The following is a 16,527-nucleotide window of genomic DNA, read 5'->3' on the forward strand; positions in this document are numbered from 1 at the left end:
CAGCAAAAGAAATTTTTTTTTTTTGTATTTAATAACAATAAAATTGTTTCAAGCTTCTTATAAATATCCCAATTCAATAGGTTCGAATAGGTTGAAATAGGAGAAGAGGGTTCAGTGGGTCAGTTTCAGATGGTTTAACATACTGACAAATTTATAATACTGTTAAGTTACTTTCCTCTCTATGACTTACTTTCATCCACACCCTGCCTCAGGGATAAACTTTTTGCCTTTGAATATCAGAAATATCTAAACAGGGTAATTAGAAAATCTCCGTTTAGAAGATCGTAACCCCAATTGTTACAAAAAATTCTGTATATGTGCTATTTCTGATTCGATGAAAAAAATGGTACATCTTCTAGTCTACATTTAGACACACAAAACGTAATCTACTCGTTTCATCTTATTATTTGCATGTTTGATCATTTTATCGTTTCGAAGTCAGTGTCCCTTCAATGGTATTAGAGCGCCTGCTTTCTCTCTGCAATTCTCCACCGGGAATCACGGTAGATTATCTTCCTCTGGAGAGAGAATACCCCTCTATTTAGTTTGTTAATAGATTAAGAGGAGAGTGTAACTGAACCTAAATAAGAATATAACCATGAGAAATGATTAAATGGACTCAGCTTACTGTCTTTGTCTTAGCAAACATTTCATTCTTATGCACGGTAAATGGATTGCCTCGACACATCAAAATAGGTATCTTGTAAATTTTTATGAATCTATTATCATTGCTTTTGGTTTACAGCTTCAAAATTCATTTTCTATATATGAAGACAGAAATTGTTTTTTCTTGGAAAAAATACTCTGTACACCAACGTTTATTTAGCGTTGGCAAAATTTTTAAATCGCGGAAAAAATGTTGTATTTTGCTTTTATCTTCAAGGCTTGACTGATAAACGACAGGACCAAGGGCCAGCAATAATTGGTAAAACTCATTTATTGGTATATCAAAGATAAATCATCGGAAATTTTATGGATCACATAGCTATCGAAATAATCTAAAGAAACTCTAAAAGTGTTTAAATATTTGACCTATGCCTAGCCGCAGTAATGGAGCCTGTCACAGTGCATAAATGATTGGCTATATAGTAGTGTCAAGGTCTTGACAGGGCTCTTTGAGTTCCAAAACTGTTAGATATCTGTGACCCTGACCGTCAAATATAGTCTGTAAATTTTAAAACTAGCGAAGCAAACCAAATAAAGGGGCAGTAAGATTTAATTTTCCAGTCATCTTTATGCTTCCCTGTGTTTGGGAGGCACTCAAAAAGGATTTGATTTTGCAGGTAAAAAGAATATATCTCTGGGGGGCTCTACAAAAACATGGACCAGAAGGCTTATGGTTTTTAGTTCTATTATTCTCTTTTATAGAATGTTGAACTTCTCGGGTGGTATTAGCCACTTTTGTTTCTAGTTTTTAAAAGGAAGACTATATCTTCCATATTTACTGAAACAATTTACTGAAGACTTTTTTTATTTTTTTTAATCAACAGGCTCATTCATAACTCTTTATTAGATAAACAAGCTATTTGAGACCCAAATAGAAGCAAAATTTCAGTGATGGGGTATTTTCAGGCTGGAATATGATTTCACGAAAGATAAGGGTCCGCATTGTAAGCTATGATACGAAGATATCATGTCCTGTTAAAGCAGATCTTCAAATGGCTACTGCGTAATTTCGCATCGAACTTTTCAAATCAGAGCCTTTTCTCATAACGTTTTATAATTGTTCCTTGGGCATATTTTCACAAAAAAAAATTATGCGCCTTAAGGTTTTGTTTTACGACTTACTTTGACAAAAACTTTTGCTAAGAAGATAGTTGGAACATTAGTTTTAACTAAGTCTATTTCAATTCTGTTTCTTTACGTGATTAAATGAAAAAGACAAGTTTTTCAACTAAAAGTGAGGAGCAGCATTAAAACTCGAAACGAACAGAAATTATTACACGTATGCTGGTGGTCCCGCTTCTCAATACCTCGCTCTTTACGCTATAGTTTGATTTTTTGCTCTAGTTATTTAAGAATGACTGCTGAATTATAAAGGCCGTTTAGCCATTTGCGTAAAAAAAAAACAACTTTAGCGTAAAGACAGAGATATTGAGGAGAGGCAACCCTCCCTCAACGTAATGATTTCTGTTTGTTTTAAGTTTTAATGTTGCTCTTTACTTTCAGTTGAAAAACTAGTTTTTTCATTTAATTTCAAATCGTTTTTAAGTAATGCTGGGAAATCCGGCTCTCCCTCCGTGAAAAATTCCCTTCCCTACAAAAAAATCCTCCATGGAAAGATCCTCACACGTAACCCCCCTCCGTCCACCATACAAGTCCTCCCTGAAAAACGTCTGTGTACTTCCCAATTACCAATGCTAGGCTATATGTAAAAAAATAGGCAGTTCGCAGCTTGCAGCCCTTCCCACGAGACTGTGGGGAGGGGGTCAAAGCATCCTCAAAGACATAGTTATTTGATTTGTCGATTATGTTTAAAAAATAGCCTAACTTTGGTGAAAAGTGAGCGTGGGAAGGGGGGTAGCTGCCCTCCAATGTCTTTGGTCAATTAAAAAGTGCAATAGAAATTTTTATATCCGATAAAATGAGCCCTCTCCCGATCTTCTACGATCACCCCTGGATAAAAAAAAACAACAACAAAAACAAGCAAACAAATAAACACGCATCCGTGATCTTTCTTCCGGCAAAAAATGTAAAATTCCACATTTTTGTACATAGGAGCTTGAAATCCCTGCAGAAAGGCTCTATGGCATGCTGAATCTGACGCTGTTATTTTTGTTGAAACCACCTGATGTCTTGGGGTTCTTATCCCTTTTTCAAAACTGGGCGAATTTTATCAAGCTCGTAACTTTTGATTGATAACATTAAATTTGATGAATTTTATATATTTTGAATAAGTATCGAAATTTGATTCTTTTGATGAATCTATTGTTATCAAGACTCTTGTTTCTTAGAGTTTCGGTTACAATTGACGTGCATCGCTCCTTACTTACAGTTTGTTACCAATAACTGTTTGATAAACTCCTTTCTGGCCCATTTTCAGCTGTCGAACCACCAACTGAGGCTAGTAGTAACTTTGAGTACATAAACATATATAGTAATTAATACATCGCAAATTAATATGAAATTTTAAAAAAGAAACACTGGTAATTTATGAATCTGTTTAGCTCGCTGAAGCAGTATTTTGAATTAGTGAACCAATAGTTGAATCAGAAGTTGATTCATTGATAGATTTTTACACATCTAAATGAAATGATAATAAAAAGAAGAAAGAATTAATGATATTAGGAGACGAATTACACGGAATAAGAAAAATTGCTTGTAGTATTTTTTTTTAGGACCCTTTCACTTTCAGTCAGAATTTTTTTTGTGTATTGGTTTTTATGCTGACCAGATAACGAAGTTTTCTGGTATATTTTGGGAGACTCCTGTCCCAAATATAGATATTTGCTTGTGTATTAAGGCACACTCGACCGTGGGATGTACTTCACAATTATACATTGTAATCAAACAGTTCGTGGTAACGAACTGTAGTAAGGAGCGACCCGGCTCAATAGTAACTAAAACTCTAAAAAATGGAATTTTGGTACCAATAGCTACATCAAAAGAATCGCATTTTAATGCTGATTTTAAATATATAAGTTTCATTAAGTTTAATCTTACCCATCAAAAGTTACGAGCCTGAGAAAATTTGCGTTATTTTAGAAAATAGGAGGAAACACCCCCTAAAAGTCATAGAATCTTAACGAAAATCACACCATCAGATTCAGCGTATCAGAGAACCCTACTATAGAAGTTTCAAGCTCCTATCTACAAAAATGTGGAATTTTATATTTTTTGCCAGAAGGCAGATCACGGATGCGTGTTTTTTTGTTTTTTTTTCCCAGGGGTGATCGTATCGACCCATTTGTCCTAGAATGTTGCGAGAGGGCTCATTCTAACGGCAATGAAAAGTTCTAGTGCCCTTTTCAAGTGACCAAAAAATTGGAGGGCACCTAGGCCCCCTCCCACGCTAATTATTTTCCCAAAGTCAACGGATCAAAATTCTGAGATAGCCATTTTATTCAGTGTAGCCGAAAAACCTTATAACTATGTCTTTGGGGACGACTTACTCCCCCACAGTCCCCGTGGGAGGGGTTACAAGTTCAAAACTTTGACCAGTGTTTACATATAGTAATGGTTATTGGGAAGTGTACAGGCGTTTTCAGGAGGATTTTTTGGTTGGAGGTAGGGGTTGAGAAGAGGGGGATATGCCGGGGGAACTTTCCATCGTGGAATTTGTCATGGGGGAAGAAAATTTCCATGAAGGGAGCGCAGGGTTTACTAGCATTACTTAAAAAAAACAATGAAAAAATAAATATAAAAAAGTTTTTTTTTTCAGCTGGAAGTAAGCAGCAGCATTAAAACTTAAAACGAACAGAAATGTATTACCCATATGAGGGGCTCACCTCCTCCTAATACCTCGCTCTTTATGCTAAAGTATTTTTAGTAATTTCAACTATTTATTCTGCGGCTTTTGTGATTCAGGGGTCATTCTTAATGAATTGGGACAAAATTTAAGCTTTAGTGTAAAGAGCGAGGTACTGACGAGGGGGCGAACCCCCTCATATATGTAATAAAAAGATGAGAATACAAAAGTTCTTTACGTAAGCTAATTTATAAGTTACTTATATCTTTTACTTATAAAAAGGTTCGTAAAAAATTAAAAGTTCTAGTTGCCTTTTTAATTAACCGTAAATCGGAGGGCAACTAGGCTTCCTCCCCCATTCTTTTTTTCTCAAAATCATTCGATAAAAATTATGAGAAAGCCATTTAGCCAAAAAAAAAATATATACAAATTTCGTTTTAATTATTCCTCTGCGGAGAGCCAAAATCAAAACATGCACTGATTCAAAAACATTCAGAAATTAAATAAAAAAAACAAGTTTTTTAAATGAAAGTAAGGAGCGACATTAAAACTTAAAACAAAAAGAAATTACTCCGTATATGAAAGGGGCTTTTCCTTCTCAACGCCCCGCTCTTTACGCTAAAGTTTTTTACTGTTTTAAAATGTAGAGTTAAGAGAAAGAGTCAAACTAAAAATCTTGAATTTTTTTATTTCTGCTCAAAAGGAAAACGCCAGAAGCTCCTTTGCCTGGTCTATACCTTAGTTAGACAAAGTAAACAGCAGTGATATATCCCATCATATTTCCCATTTTCTACTACATACTATTTATTGGTCAAATCACGACAAGTAATTTCTAATAACTAAGCTGTCATTACATTTCGCAGGGGCATTATTCTTAGAAGAGCAGAAAGGAAGTGCCGTAGAATTGGCTTTCAAATATGCTGTATACAAAGTTAACAAAGATCCAGATTTATTGCCTAACTCCTCTATTCATTATGATATTGAATATGTAAAGCTCGAAGATAGCTTCCACACATCAAAGAAAGGTAATTTTTATTAATGTTTTTTTTTATGAAAGTGTTTAACTATGTTTACTATTTGGGAGTCTAAAAAAGATAAAAATATAAATTTACGTCAGATTTCATACTTTTGAGCCAAGAGCACATCCAGAATTTTTGTTCGGTGAGGAGGGGGAGGGGGGAAAATGAAAATTTTTCAAAAACGCATGAAAAATTTGTTTAAATCCATTTTCGTTACGTTTTTAAGAGTCAGATAAAAATTTAAGAGGACGGGTGAGGTCAAATCCCGTACCCTCTGGATACAGTCTTACTTTGAACCCTTACAAAGAAGAAAAGCAACGACGCATGTTTCTTCCGGTGCTTGCACGGCCGTATCCAGGATAACTTTTATGGAGGGGGGCTTGCAAAAGGATTTCTCGGGGGTGGGGGGTGATGGTGGAATTAAATTTTAAAAGGTATAACAAATTTGTTTATATTCATTTTTATTTCGTTTTTTAGGAGTTGGACAAACATTCCGCGGGAAGGGTTCAAGTCTTCTAGCTCCCCCTGGATACGGTTTTGCTTGTATGATGTATCCCAGACCTAATATTCTTCATCTAAGTAGAACCTGTTTCTCTGACGCTCAGTGCTAATGAAATATACCTAAGTATGATAAAAGTATAATACTTTAGAAACAAATTTGGGCTATATATTTGCACATAAAGGGGGTGAAGGTAAATTATAGCGGTTCTGCATGCCTAGTTTGTTAGGTACAATTATTCTGCATATTATAAAGGGAGAATTGTTTTCTAACTTCAAATTTTCCAAATACTTTACCCTCACCCGTAATGTGCAAATATATAGGCCAACTTATACATTTCCTATCTATTCTGTCACTTCTCTTTGCTTGTCTCACGCTAAACTGAAAGAAACTAACGAAAAAAAAGGTCTACAATGCGTCAATGGATATGGTTGGGACTATATCATACAAGTACTTTTCTTCCTTATAAATTTGATCTTGAGTTGTAATAAGTGAGTTAGGCATGCATAGGTTTTCTTTATTCTCCAACTGTAAGACCAGCCTTGTGTCAGATCCAAAATTTCCTTTGGAATCAACGCCTCTTTTGCAAAAACTACTGTAGGAAGATTGGGAATTAAAACTTAGGATAAAAGAAAATTTAATAAAGAGTATTTGTCAGGGTCCCGACCCAACATTATATTCTGCATTTCACTATCACAATAAACAGGTGGACCGGTAAATTTTATGTGAAAAACCACTCAGAGACCACGATTGCGGCTTGACGTCAATGAAGGTGGAGGCCTCGAAGAGATATCTCGAGCATAAAAACGGAAAAATGCTATCTTTCTATCAATTTATTTTAGCGGAACGAGATGAAAATGTAGGAGACCACTATCCATGGAACACACTATCGATTCTTCATATTCTTACTTAGGCTAAGTAAGTAAGTTTATATTTAATAAAAAATTGTAGATTACACTGAAAGTGTAGCTAAGTGAACAATGTATTTTTCCCAGGCAGTTGCTCCGCGCGCAATCTTTCTTATGAGATTTATCGATGCATTGCTGACAATCTACAGAATTTAGCACAAAGAAAATGGGAAGTATAAAATGGATCGTGGGAAACGACTTCTGGTTTTCATAGGAACTTACAAATGTGTTTCCTAGCCCTATTACGTAGGATTTCTCCTTACCTGTTTTCCTTCTATTTTCCTGATTCCTTCTATGCATGTAGGGAAGTATATGCTTGTATTATATTGCTATGTATTTCAGACAAACTAATACCCAAGACCCTGGTATTCAATAGCCTCACTCTTGGTTAGAAAATTTTCTACAAATATTTTTTGGTTATATATTCTTAAATAAACAGTTGACTAGAAAAAATTTTCCGAGTTGTTGAAGAGCCTGTATGAAACGCACTTGCAACGGTCGTAGTGGTTTAATTGCCTTATTTTTTATAATGAGAAGAGAGATCACCAGTGCAACAGCACAAACACATAAAAAAGAAAAAAAAAAGAAGGAGAAAAGGAAGACTGTTTTCCTACATTAGTGATTAATATAGATCAGCACTTGAATGAGGCCTTAACCCTACTCATCCATACAATCACATAGGTCAAACAGCATAGGCATACACAATCAACCATAAAGAATAATCCATGGACAGGCAGTTGTGTCGTCAGTAAGTATAAGTCGTCATTTACCAAACATAAAAAAAAGACAAATAATTCAGAGTGATATATTGTTTTCAAAATAAGAGTTTCGTTAACTATTAGCAAGGGCCGCTCTTTACTGTCAGTTTGTCAACACAAAATGTTTGGAAGCAATAACTTCGGATAATGTTCATTTTGTTTTCAACAATTTAATGTTTATCTAATTTTTGGAACTTCTCCGAAAATATTTTCTATCCTTCAGAATAGGCGTTACTACAATAGACGCTAGAGTCTTGGACCTAAGCCGCCTTCCGTCGGTCGATTTTATATTCACATTCAGAAACAAGAAAAACTACTCGAGGCCGAATCTGGGATACATGGTGGATATAGAACCATCTCGTATCCTAATTAATAAAATTTTGCCATGGAGACGCCAGACGTGTGCACTCATGCATCAGCTTGATAGTAAGGAATTTTTCCCGAAACTGGTAGTGTTTCAAGCTTTCATCATTAACCCAGCTGACACATCCGTGGTGTCAAACAGTTCGTGGTGACGAACTGTAAGTAAGGAGCGATGTGGCTCAATAGCAACTGAGACTACAAGTAACAGAGCCTTGATAAATCTATATATATAAAAATAAGTTGTCTGTCTGTGGATGGATGGATGGATGTGTCAGGTGACGTCACCTGAAAAAACTGGATTAGGTGACGTCAAAACTGAAAAAACTAAAAAAAAGGCAAAAACTACAAAAAAAACTAAAAACTAATAAAAAAAATAAAAAAGCTAAAAAACTAAAAAAACTATAAAGGTAAAAACCAATAAAAAACTAAAAAAAAACTGAAAAAACTAAAAAAAGGCAAAAACTACAAAAAAAAACTAAAAACTAATAAAAAAAGTAAAAAAGCTAAAAAACTAAAAAAACTAAAAAAACTAAAAAAAGGTAAAAAACTAAAAAAAATAAAAAATAAAAAAAAACTAAAAAAAGGAAAAAACTGAAAAATAAGCTAAAATAAAGGTAAAAACCAATAAAAAACTAAAAAAAAAAGGAAAAAACTAATAAATGACGACACTCAAAGAGAAAGCGACCAGGACAAAAGGAATGTTAAAAAAGCTAAAAAACTAAAAAAACTAAAAAAAGGTAAAAAACTAAAAAAACTAAAAACTAAAAAAAAACTAAAAAAGGTAAAAACTAAAAGAACTAAAAAAGAAAAAATAAATGACGACACTCAAAGAGAAAGCGACCAGGACAAAAGGAATGTTCGATTAGCAATCAACAAAGCACCGGGACACAGGGAGTATAAATGACGACCAGGACACAAGTAAAAAAAAAAATTAACAAAACTAAAAAGAAGGTAAAAACTACAAAAAAACTAAAAAGAAAAAAAAACTAAAAACTAATAAAAAAACTAAAAAATCTAAAAATCTAAATAAACTAAAAAAGAAAAAAAAGGAAAAAAATAAAGGAGAAAAACAAAACTAAAAAACGAATGTATATACAGACCGGTACACCGGGATACAAATGACGACCGGGACACAGGGAACATAAATAACGACCGGGACACAGGGACACAACTACAACGGGGATAACCATTACTATATGTAAACACTGGTTAAAATTTGTAACTTGCAGCCCCTCCCCCGGGGATTGTAGGGGAGTAAATCATCCCCAAATACATAGTTATTATGGTTTTCGACTATGCTGAACAAAATGGCTATCTCAAAATTTTGATCCGTTGACTTTGGGAAAAAAATGAGCGTGGGAGGGGGCCTAGATGCCCTCCAATTTTTTTGGTCCTTAAAAAGGGCACTAGAACTTTTCATTTCCGTTAGAATGAGCCCTCTTGCGACATTCTAGGACCACTTGGTCGATACGATGACCCTGGGAAAAAAAAAAACAAAAAACAAACAAACAAATAAACACGCACCCGTGATTTGTCTTCTGGCAAAAAATACAAAATTCCACATTTTAGTAGATAGGAGCTTGAAACTTCTACAGTAGGGTTCTCTGATACGCTGAATCTGATGGTGTGATTTTCCTTAAGATTCTATGACTTTTAGGGGGTGTTTCCCCCTATTTTCTTAAATAAAGCAAATTTTCTCAGGCTCGTAACTTTTGATGGGTAAAACTAAACTTGATGAAACTTATATATTTAAAATCAGCATTAAAATGCAATTCTTTTGATGTAGCTATTGATATCAAAATTCAATTTTTTAGAGTTTGGGTTACTATTGAGCCGGGTCGCTCCTTACTACAGTTCGTTACCACGAACTGTTTGATAGATAAATTAAGAGAATCAAATTTTTATGCTTATTCAAAATATGTAAAATCCATAAAATTTAATGGAACCCATCAAAAGTTACGAGCCTGAGAAAATTTGCTCAATTTTTGAAAAAAGGGGAAACTCCCGAAACATCAAGAGATCTTAATGAAAATCACTACATCATATTCAGCATACCAGAGAAGGCTGTTGAGGTTTCAAGCCTCTATTTAAAAAATGTAGAATTTTAAATTTTTTGCCAGAAGAAAGATCACTGATGCGTGTTTATTTGTTTTTTTTCTGTTTTTTTTTCCCCTGGGTTGATCATATTAAATCTGTAATCCTAGAAGATTGGGAGAGGACTCATTTGATCGGAAATCCAAAGTTCTAATGCCTCTTTAAGTGACTAAAAATATCGGAGAGCAGTTAGCCGGGGTGTTGCATGGGAGGGTCTTTGCGTGGAGGAATTTTTCACGGGGGAAGGGAATTTTCCATGGAGGAGAGCTGGATTTACCAGTGTTATTTGAAAAACGATCAGAAATTAAATAAAAAAGCAAGTTTTTTCAACTGAAAGTAAGAAGCAACATTAAAACTTAAAGCGAACACTTAAACCCTCGTCAATACCTCACTCTTTATGCTAAAGTTTTTTTTTCACACTTTTAAAAGAGCTATTTATTCTTATTAAACGGCCATTGTGATTCAGGAGCCATTCTTACAGAATTGGGACAAAATTTGAAGTTTAGCGTAAAGAGCGAGGTATTGACGAGAGGGCGACCCGCCTCATATACTTGATAATTTCTCTTCGCCTTAAGTTTTATTTTTGCCCCTTACTTTCAGTTGAAAAAACGTTTTTTTTTTCATTTAATCTATTTATAGAATGACATTCATGAAAAATAGCATTGGTTTAATTCCCACGACCCAATTGCCCCCAAACGCAAAGCTCTTACCTAAAAACCCTTATTCAAACTAATCAAAAAAGATTTTTCCACTAAAGAAGTTTTTCAAAGAAAAATAAAGAACTAAATCAAACCATATTAATATTCATGTATATTTATACAATAATAATTATACAATAACAATTCATACTTCAACTATCAATGAACAAATGAGACCCAAAACGAACAAAAATTATAATGAATAGTCGAACAAAACTCAAAAGGAACAGAAACTACCATAAACAGCGGTAGGACTAACGCCCCCAAGCCTTCTAAAGCCTCGAAGATCATTTGGGATCTATTGAAAACAAATTTTTGTCATAGGGTCAAAAAAGAAGAAAGAAATCACCATAATAAACAAGATTACTAAATCGTACTAGTGAATATAAATAAGATAGCTTAATATTTATTGACATTAATTCCTGAAAGCGTCAGCAATTTTGGGTTTATTAACGCTACATAAGAGAAAACGTTTAAAATCTATTTTGTTTCCAGTAAAGCGCAAAGACGTTCTGGTCTTTAGAAAGCTTAGGGAACATTAGCCATACTTCCTTCGGTGGTAGTTTATATTCGCTTTAAGTTTGCCTTGATTGTTTATTGTAATTTTTGTTCATCTTGGGTTTCACTTATTTATTGATAGCGATGTGTGGAAGTTTTGAGCTTGAATTATTATTTACTTTATTCCTGGTTTAACGTAGGTCTTTACTTTTCTCTGAAAATATCTTTGGAATAAAAAGCTTTTTTATTGTTTGCACTTCGTTTTTAATTGACATATTTTTGATTTGTTATAAAACGGAACAGTTGCGATGTCCTTTCGCTTTTTTCTTTAATAATCCTCTTTTTGGCTTGCTCTTATATTTTGGTTAAAATTTTGTCAACAAATTTTAATCTGTACTATAGAACTTCGGATTTATGGGTGTGAGGGATATTATTCAGATAAGTGGATTGAAAATCTGTATTATTTCTGGGCTTCTACAGAGTTGAAGCAATTCTCACCAGCATCATGTTACAACATTGAATTTAGACTGATATTGATCGGTCATTGCGTTGTGAGAATCTTATTGTGTTGTCTATAGTTTTAAATAGTTTTTTGAACAAATACATTTCAAGCTCACTTATTGCAACAGTTTTGACCTGTTGTTATTAAAAAAAAAATAATAATAAAAAATAGCACGTCAAGGATCAATGCAATCACGTTTGTTTCAATTTGAGGCTCCCTTGGTTCTGAATATTTAATTAAAAATTTCTTTACCTTGGTGAGCCCCTCTTGGTCCCCCAAGTTAGAATCTAGAATCCTCTTAATCTCCCTGTCCAATATTTACAGACAGTTTCAGCTTGATCTGTTTAGGCATTAATCTATACGCTTAACCTTACATTATAGGTTGCAGATACGCTCTTTTGACATCATGAATGCATATGGTGTCTTTTTATCTAGTTGAACATTCCCCCAACATTACCAAGAAGTTTTAACTTAATACTCTTGGCAGTTTCTGAGATATTTTAGACCTGCCATTTTAATAACCTATGTGCACATAGCGTCTTTGGTTAGCTCAATATCCCCCTCAACATTCCCTGTAAGTTTCTACTTTATAATCCCTTTCGCTCGTGAGATATGCTGATCGGGAAGAGATATCTTTTATTTTACTGCATATGTGTCTTTTGATTCTGTTATTATGCCGTCGTATTATGCCATCCTCATTATGCCGTTCAAGTTTCAATTTTATACCCTTGGTCATTCCTGATATATTCCAGATATGCCCTTTTGACAACCTAGATGCACATAGTTTCTTGGTTAGTCCATCTTTAACATGTCCTGGAAGTTTCAACTGAATAACATCAGCCATTGGTGGGACATTGCTGATGCACTCTTTTGGCAACTTACTTACGCAAAGAGTGTTTTTATTTAGTTCAGCATCCCCCTGAATATTTCTTGGAAGTTTCACATTTAAACCCTTAGCCTTTTTGTAGATTCCCTTCCGATAACAAAGCGTACATTTAAACAACGGGCAACTTGCATAAGTTATAGCCCTCGCAACACGGAAAGGGGACCCGGGTAAAGGAAACAACAATTGTGCATTGAAGCCCATAATGCACCATTGTTAGAAAGGAACCCCTGTAAGTTCAAAAGTTTTATCCTTAGGCTTAGGTTCGTGTGGTCTTATGTTTGCTATTTATTGAGTTTTGCTATTCATTAATATTATTTGCTATTTGAATTATAATTATCATTATTATTTTGCTATTTACTATTATTACTATTGCTATTTGCTATTATTACTATTATTAGCTATTTATTATTATTTGCTATTTATTATTATGTTTCCTCACATAATTTTGTGTATTGATTCGGAGTTCAAGGTGAAAACATCTGTCTAGAATTGGGTATCATTAATTATCAAACCAGTAAGCCTTTTCAGTGAATTTTAATCCCTGCGAAGCTAGTTAGATTTTGCAGTACCTGGCAAAGGATTAAAGTTCATGACCGGAGTAAAATTATTATTCAGCATTTCAATAAGTGAGAGATAATCCTATGGTAATAGTTATCGAATCATTTAGACTCATTAATTATTTTTGCAAATTTTTACTAATAAGCGATCAGAAGAGGGGAGTTTTTTTGTAGCGAGCTTCGTCGTACCTGCCGGGAGTGGTATCTCCCTTACATTGCGGGGAATAGATAGCAGAAGCCTACGCTTCCCTCGCTTACTGGCATTTCGAGCTTCTGAAATTTAGCCAACTACCATTCAGCTCTCGTGCAGTTAAGACGTGTTTTGCCCTGATTTATGTTTCTGACTTGGAATTGGATTAACAGACTTTTTGCATGAAAATGGACTCTGATTCGGATTCGAATGCTTTGTTTATGCCCCGGTTCTGAACTTTCTCCAGTACAATAATGAAAAAGGTGTCGAAGCTGCAATGATTTTAAAATTTGCTGTCGAACTTTTCGAGTCAAGTGATATTGCCAAATCAAAGAAAATCCTGTGGGACTTGCTGCCGAAATTGACCAAGCCCTAGCCAAGGCGCACTTGTTTAAACGCAGCCCTAAATCATTTCAAAGACATGTTAGAACTTCTTCATAATCAGAGTGCTTCCGAAGACATGCCTGTCTTTGTTATCCGTTCCCCAACCGAAGTTCCCTGTATTCCAACACTTGCTTACTCCAGGATAGCTTCTAAGCTTAAGGAAATTCAACAGACTCTTTCGCACGATAATGAGAAAATGTCAACTTACGATCTGAATTTCCCCAGCCTCCCGAGCAGTGACACTGGCAGTGATATAAGCAAAGCCACTGTTATTATCGCGAATGAACCGCGTGATCTCGATAATGCATCCAAGCGGAAGGAAAGAATTGACTCTATTTCTGGTCACGAGTAGCCTACATTGATACTGTGCGCGCCTCTGGTGATAAATTGATTGTGAAGATAGATAGCGGTGCCGCTGCTGATTTTTGCAAATCTGCACGCTCAGTTTTTCGTGATTTTAAAGCGAAAATGGTGGATAAAAAGTATTTTGGTACAATGAAAGGCGTTGCACAAGATCTTGATTTGCGCCTCTCAAAGCTTGTCGGGGTGTTCGAGACACTACGAGAATCGGGAGCTCAAATTGTGTGAAAATTACGTTCGAAGACGAAATTTCTCTTTCCTCGACCCTTAAATCTTGACTGAAGATAGACTATGAACTGTTACGAGTGTATGAATATCGGCAAATTCCTAGGTGTTGCAGGAAATGTCAATTTCCTGACCACCTTGCTGCAAACTGTCCCGATCAAAACTACAAATACTCACGGTACTCTGGCCCCCATATGAGCTCCAGTGACACCCTCAAGTGTGCAAATTGTAGTGGAGATCATGTTGCTTACAGTTTGCGTTGCTCCAGGCTAAAGGCTCTTGCTAATTCCAAAGTTCCGCAGCCTTCTCGCTTGCAATCATGAATGAGTATAAAGTCTCAGTGTGCTCTTCCAACATCAATGGGACAAAGAATAAAGTGTTAAGCCTTGATGATAAACTAGCTAATCATGATTTTGTTCTCTTACAAGAACACCTGCTCCCAAGCTGCAGTGTAAACTTTCTATGGAGAAGTTCATAACATGCTGTTTTCAGCACAAATGCCCGTCGTATCTGAGGCAGGCCTTCTGGCGTCTTGCCTGTACAATTAAGCGATCTTCGCCTAGCTATTTGTCTTCTAGCTGCTACCAATCCTCTTAACACTATCCTTCAGTCCGGCTTGCAGACATGATCTTAATCAACTTCTGTTTGCTGCATGATAGAAGATCTGTTTCTTCCTTTTCCAATTATGCGAATGCCTGCAATAAATAAAAGACTCTCATATCTGGTATTGAGCGTCTGGGATACAAGTTAGGCGACCTAAACTGTGACATTAGCGTTTCCTCGACACGTAAGGAAGCGTTTTTTCAGTGTCTCTCCTCAGAATTTAAGGTCCTAACGAAAGATCTCAGTTTTACATATATCCACTGTAGTGGTTCTGTCTCAAATTTGGACCACTGTATCTGCTCTCCTTCATTACAAACTTCAGCAGTACATGTCGATGAAGATGAGAGAGATTATGATCATTTACCTCTGTATTTCGATATTACGGTTACTTCTGACGTATACTCGGTCCATTCATCACTGTCGCATAAGTGGTTTGAAAAACGAGATTGGTCTAGTACGAACATGCCTCTTTACCTTGCTACACTTGGAGCTCTACTGTCCATGGTACAAGTCCCTTTCCATCTTCTTTGCACAAAGACGTACCCCACTATTGACAATGCTTGTGCTGATTTGAATCGCTATTATCGTGACATTCGGCCACAGATGTGGCCGTCCCGCTGATCCGTGTCAGGCGGAATACCCAAAACCAATCAGGAAGTGTGATTCTGTGCTGAAAAAAAGTCAAGAATAAGGTCAAATTCAGGTTAAGAATCTGGTCTGCCTGTGGTCAACCATCTCAGGCTACTGTGTTTGATCTAAAACAAAAAGACGAAACTCGAATATAAGCGCCATCTTCGCACTGTTCATGAATGAAACTTTTCCGAGAAGTAATAGTGAGTGGCGAAAAGTGATAAATTCTGCCAAGTTTCTAGATACAAGTTCTAGTGATATTATACCTTGTCCATCTTGGATCCAACGTTATTTAAAAATATTTTTGAAAGTTAATTATGCAGTGCATAAGCATTTCTCACGTTAGCTCAAGAAAAATTTGCCGTCACAGTTATGTCAGAGACATGTGATTCCAGTTAAAAAGTCGGCTATTATTAAAGGTGTTAAGGGTTTAAAATCAAAACCTTTGGATCTTGGTGGTATTAGTGTTTCAAATCTTGTCCTAATTCATTTGAACTGGTATATCATCTCCAATTGTTTTTTCAAATGTGTTTTAGTAGTTCGTGTGTGGCCAATTGGTTCTTATGCGGTAGTGTCATGTCACTTCTAAATAAAGGGAAAGACCCGGTTTCTTGCAGTTCTTATAGGCCCATAACGGTAGCATGTGCTCCTAGCAAGCTTTTTGAATACTTCCTACTACCTTGTATCACTAAGCTTGCTCTAAATGATGATAATCAGTTTGGTTTTACGCTAACCGCTCTTTACTCTAAAGTTTGACTCTTTCTCTTAACTCTACTTCTTAAAACAGTAAAAAACTTTAGCGTAAAGAGCGGTGCGTTGAGGAGGAAAAGCCCCTTTCATATACGGAGTAATTTCTGTTCGTTTTAAGTTTTAATGTCGCTCCTTACTTTCATTTAAAAAAACTTGTTTTTTTATTTAATTTCTGGACGTTTTTTAATTAATGCA

At 35.4% G+C, this 16,527-nt stretch overlaps 1 protein-coding gene across 1 annotated transcript in view; it reads left to right on the plus strand.

The window, feature by feature from the left end:
- Positions 1-16,527, plus strand: part of LOC136039408 (glutamate receptor ionotropic, kainate 2-like) — a gene marked incomplete in the record, with an annotated part of 174,727 nt that overhangs the window by 7,108 nt on the left and 151,092 nt on the right. The window contains 1 exon segment of the mRNA XM_065723135.1: positions 5,272-5,433. Within this exon segment, the coding sequence (XP_065579207.1) occupies positions 5,272-5,433 (162 nt within the window).

The sequence above is a fragment of the Artemia franciscana genome, chromosome 2 (genome assembly GCF_032884065.1).
Source record: "Artemia franciscana chromosome 2, ASM3288406v1, whole genome shotgun sequence".
Taxonomy (NCBI): domain Eukaryota; kingdom Metazoa; phylum Arthropoda; class Branchiopoda; order Anostraca; family Artemiidae; genus Artemia; species Artemia franciscana.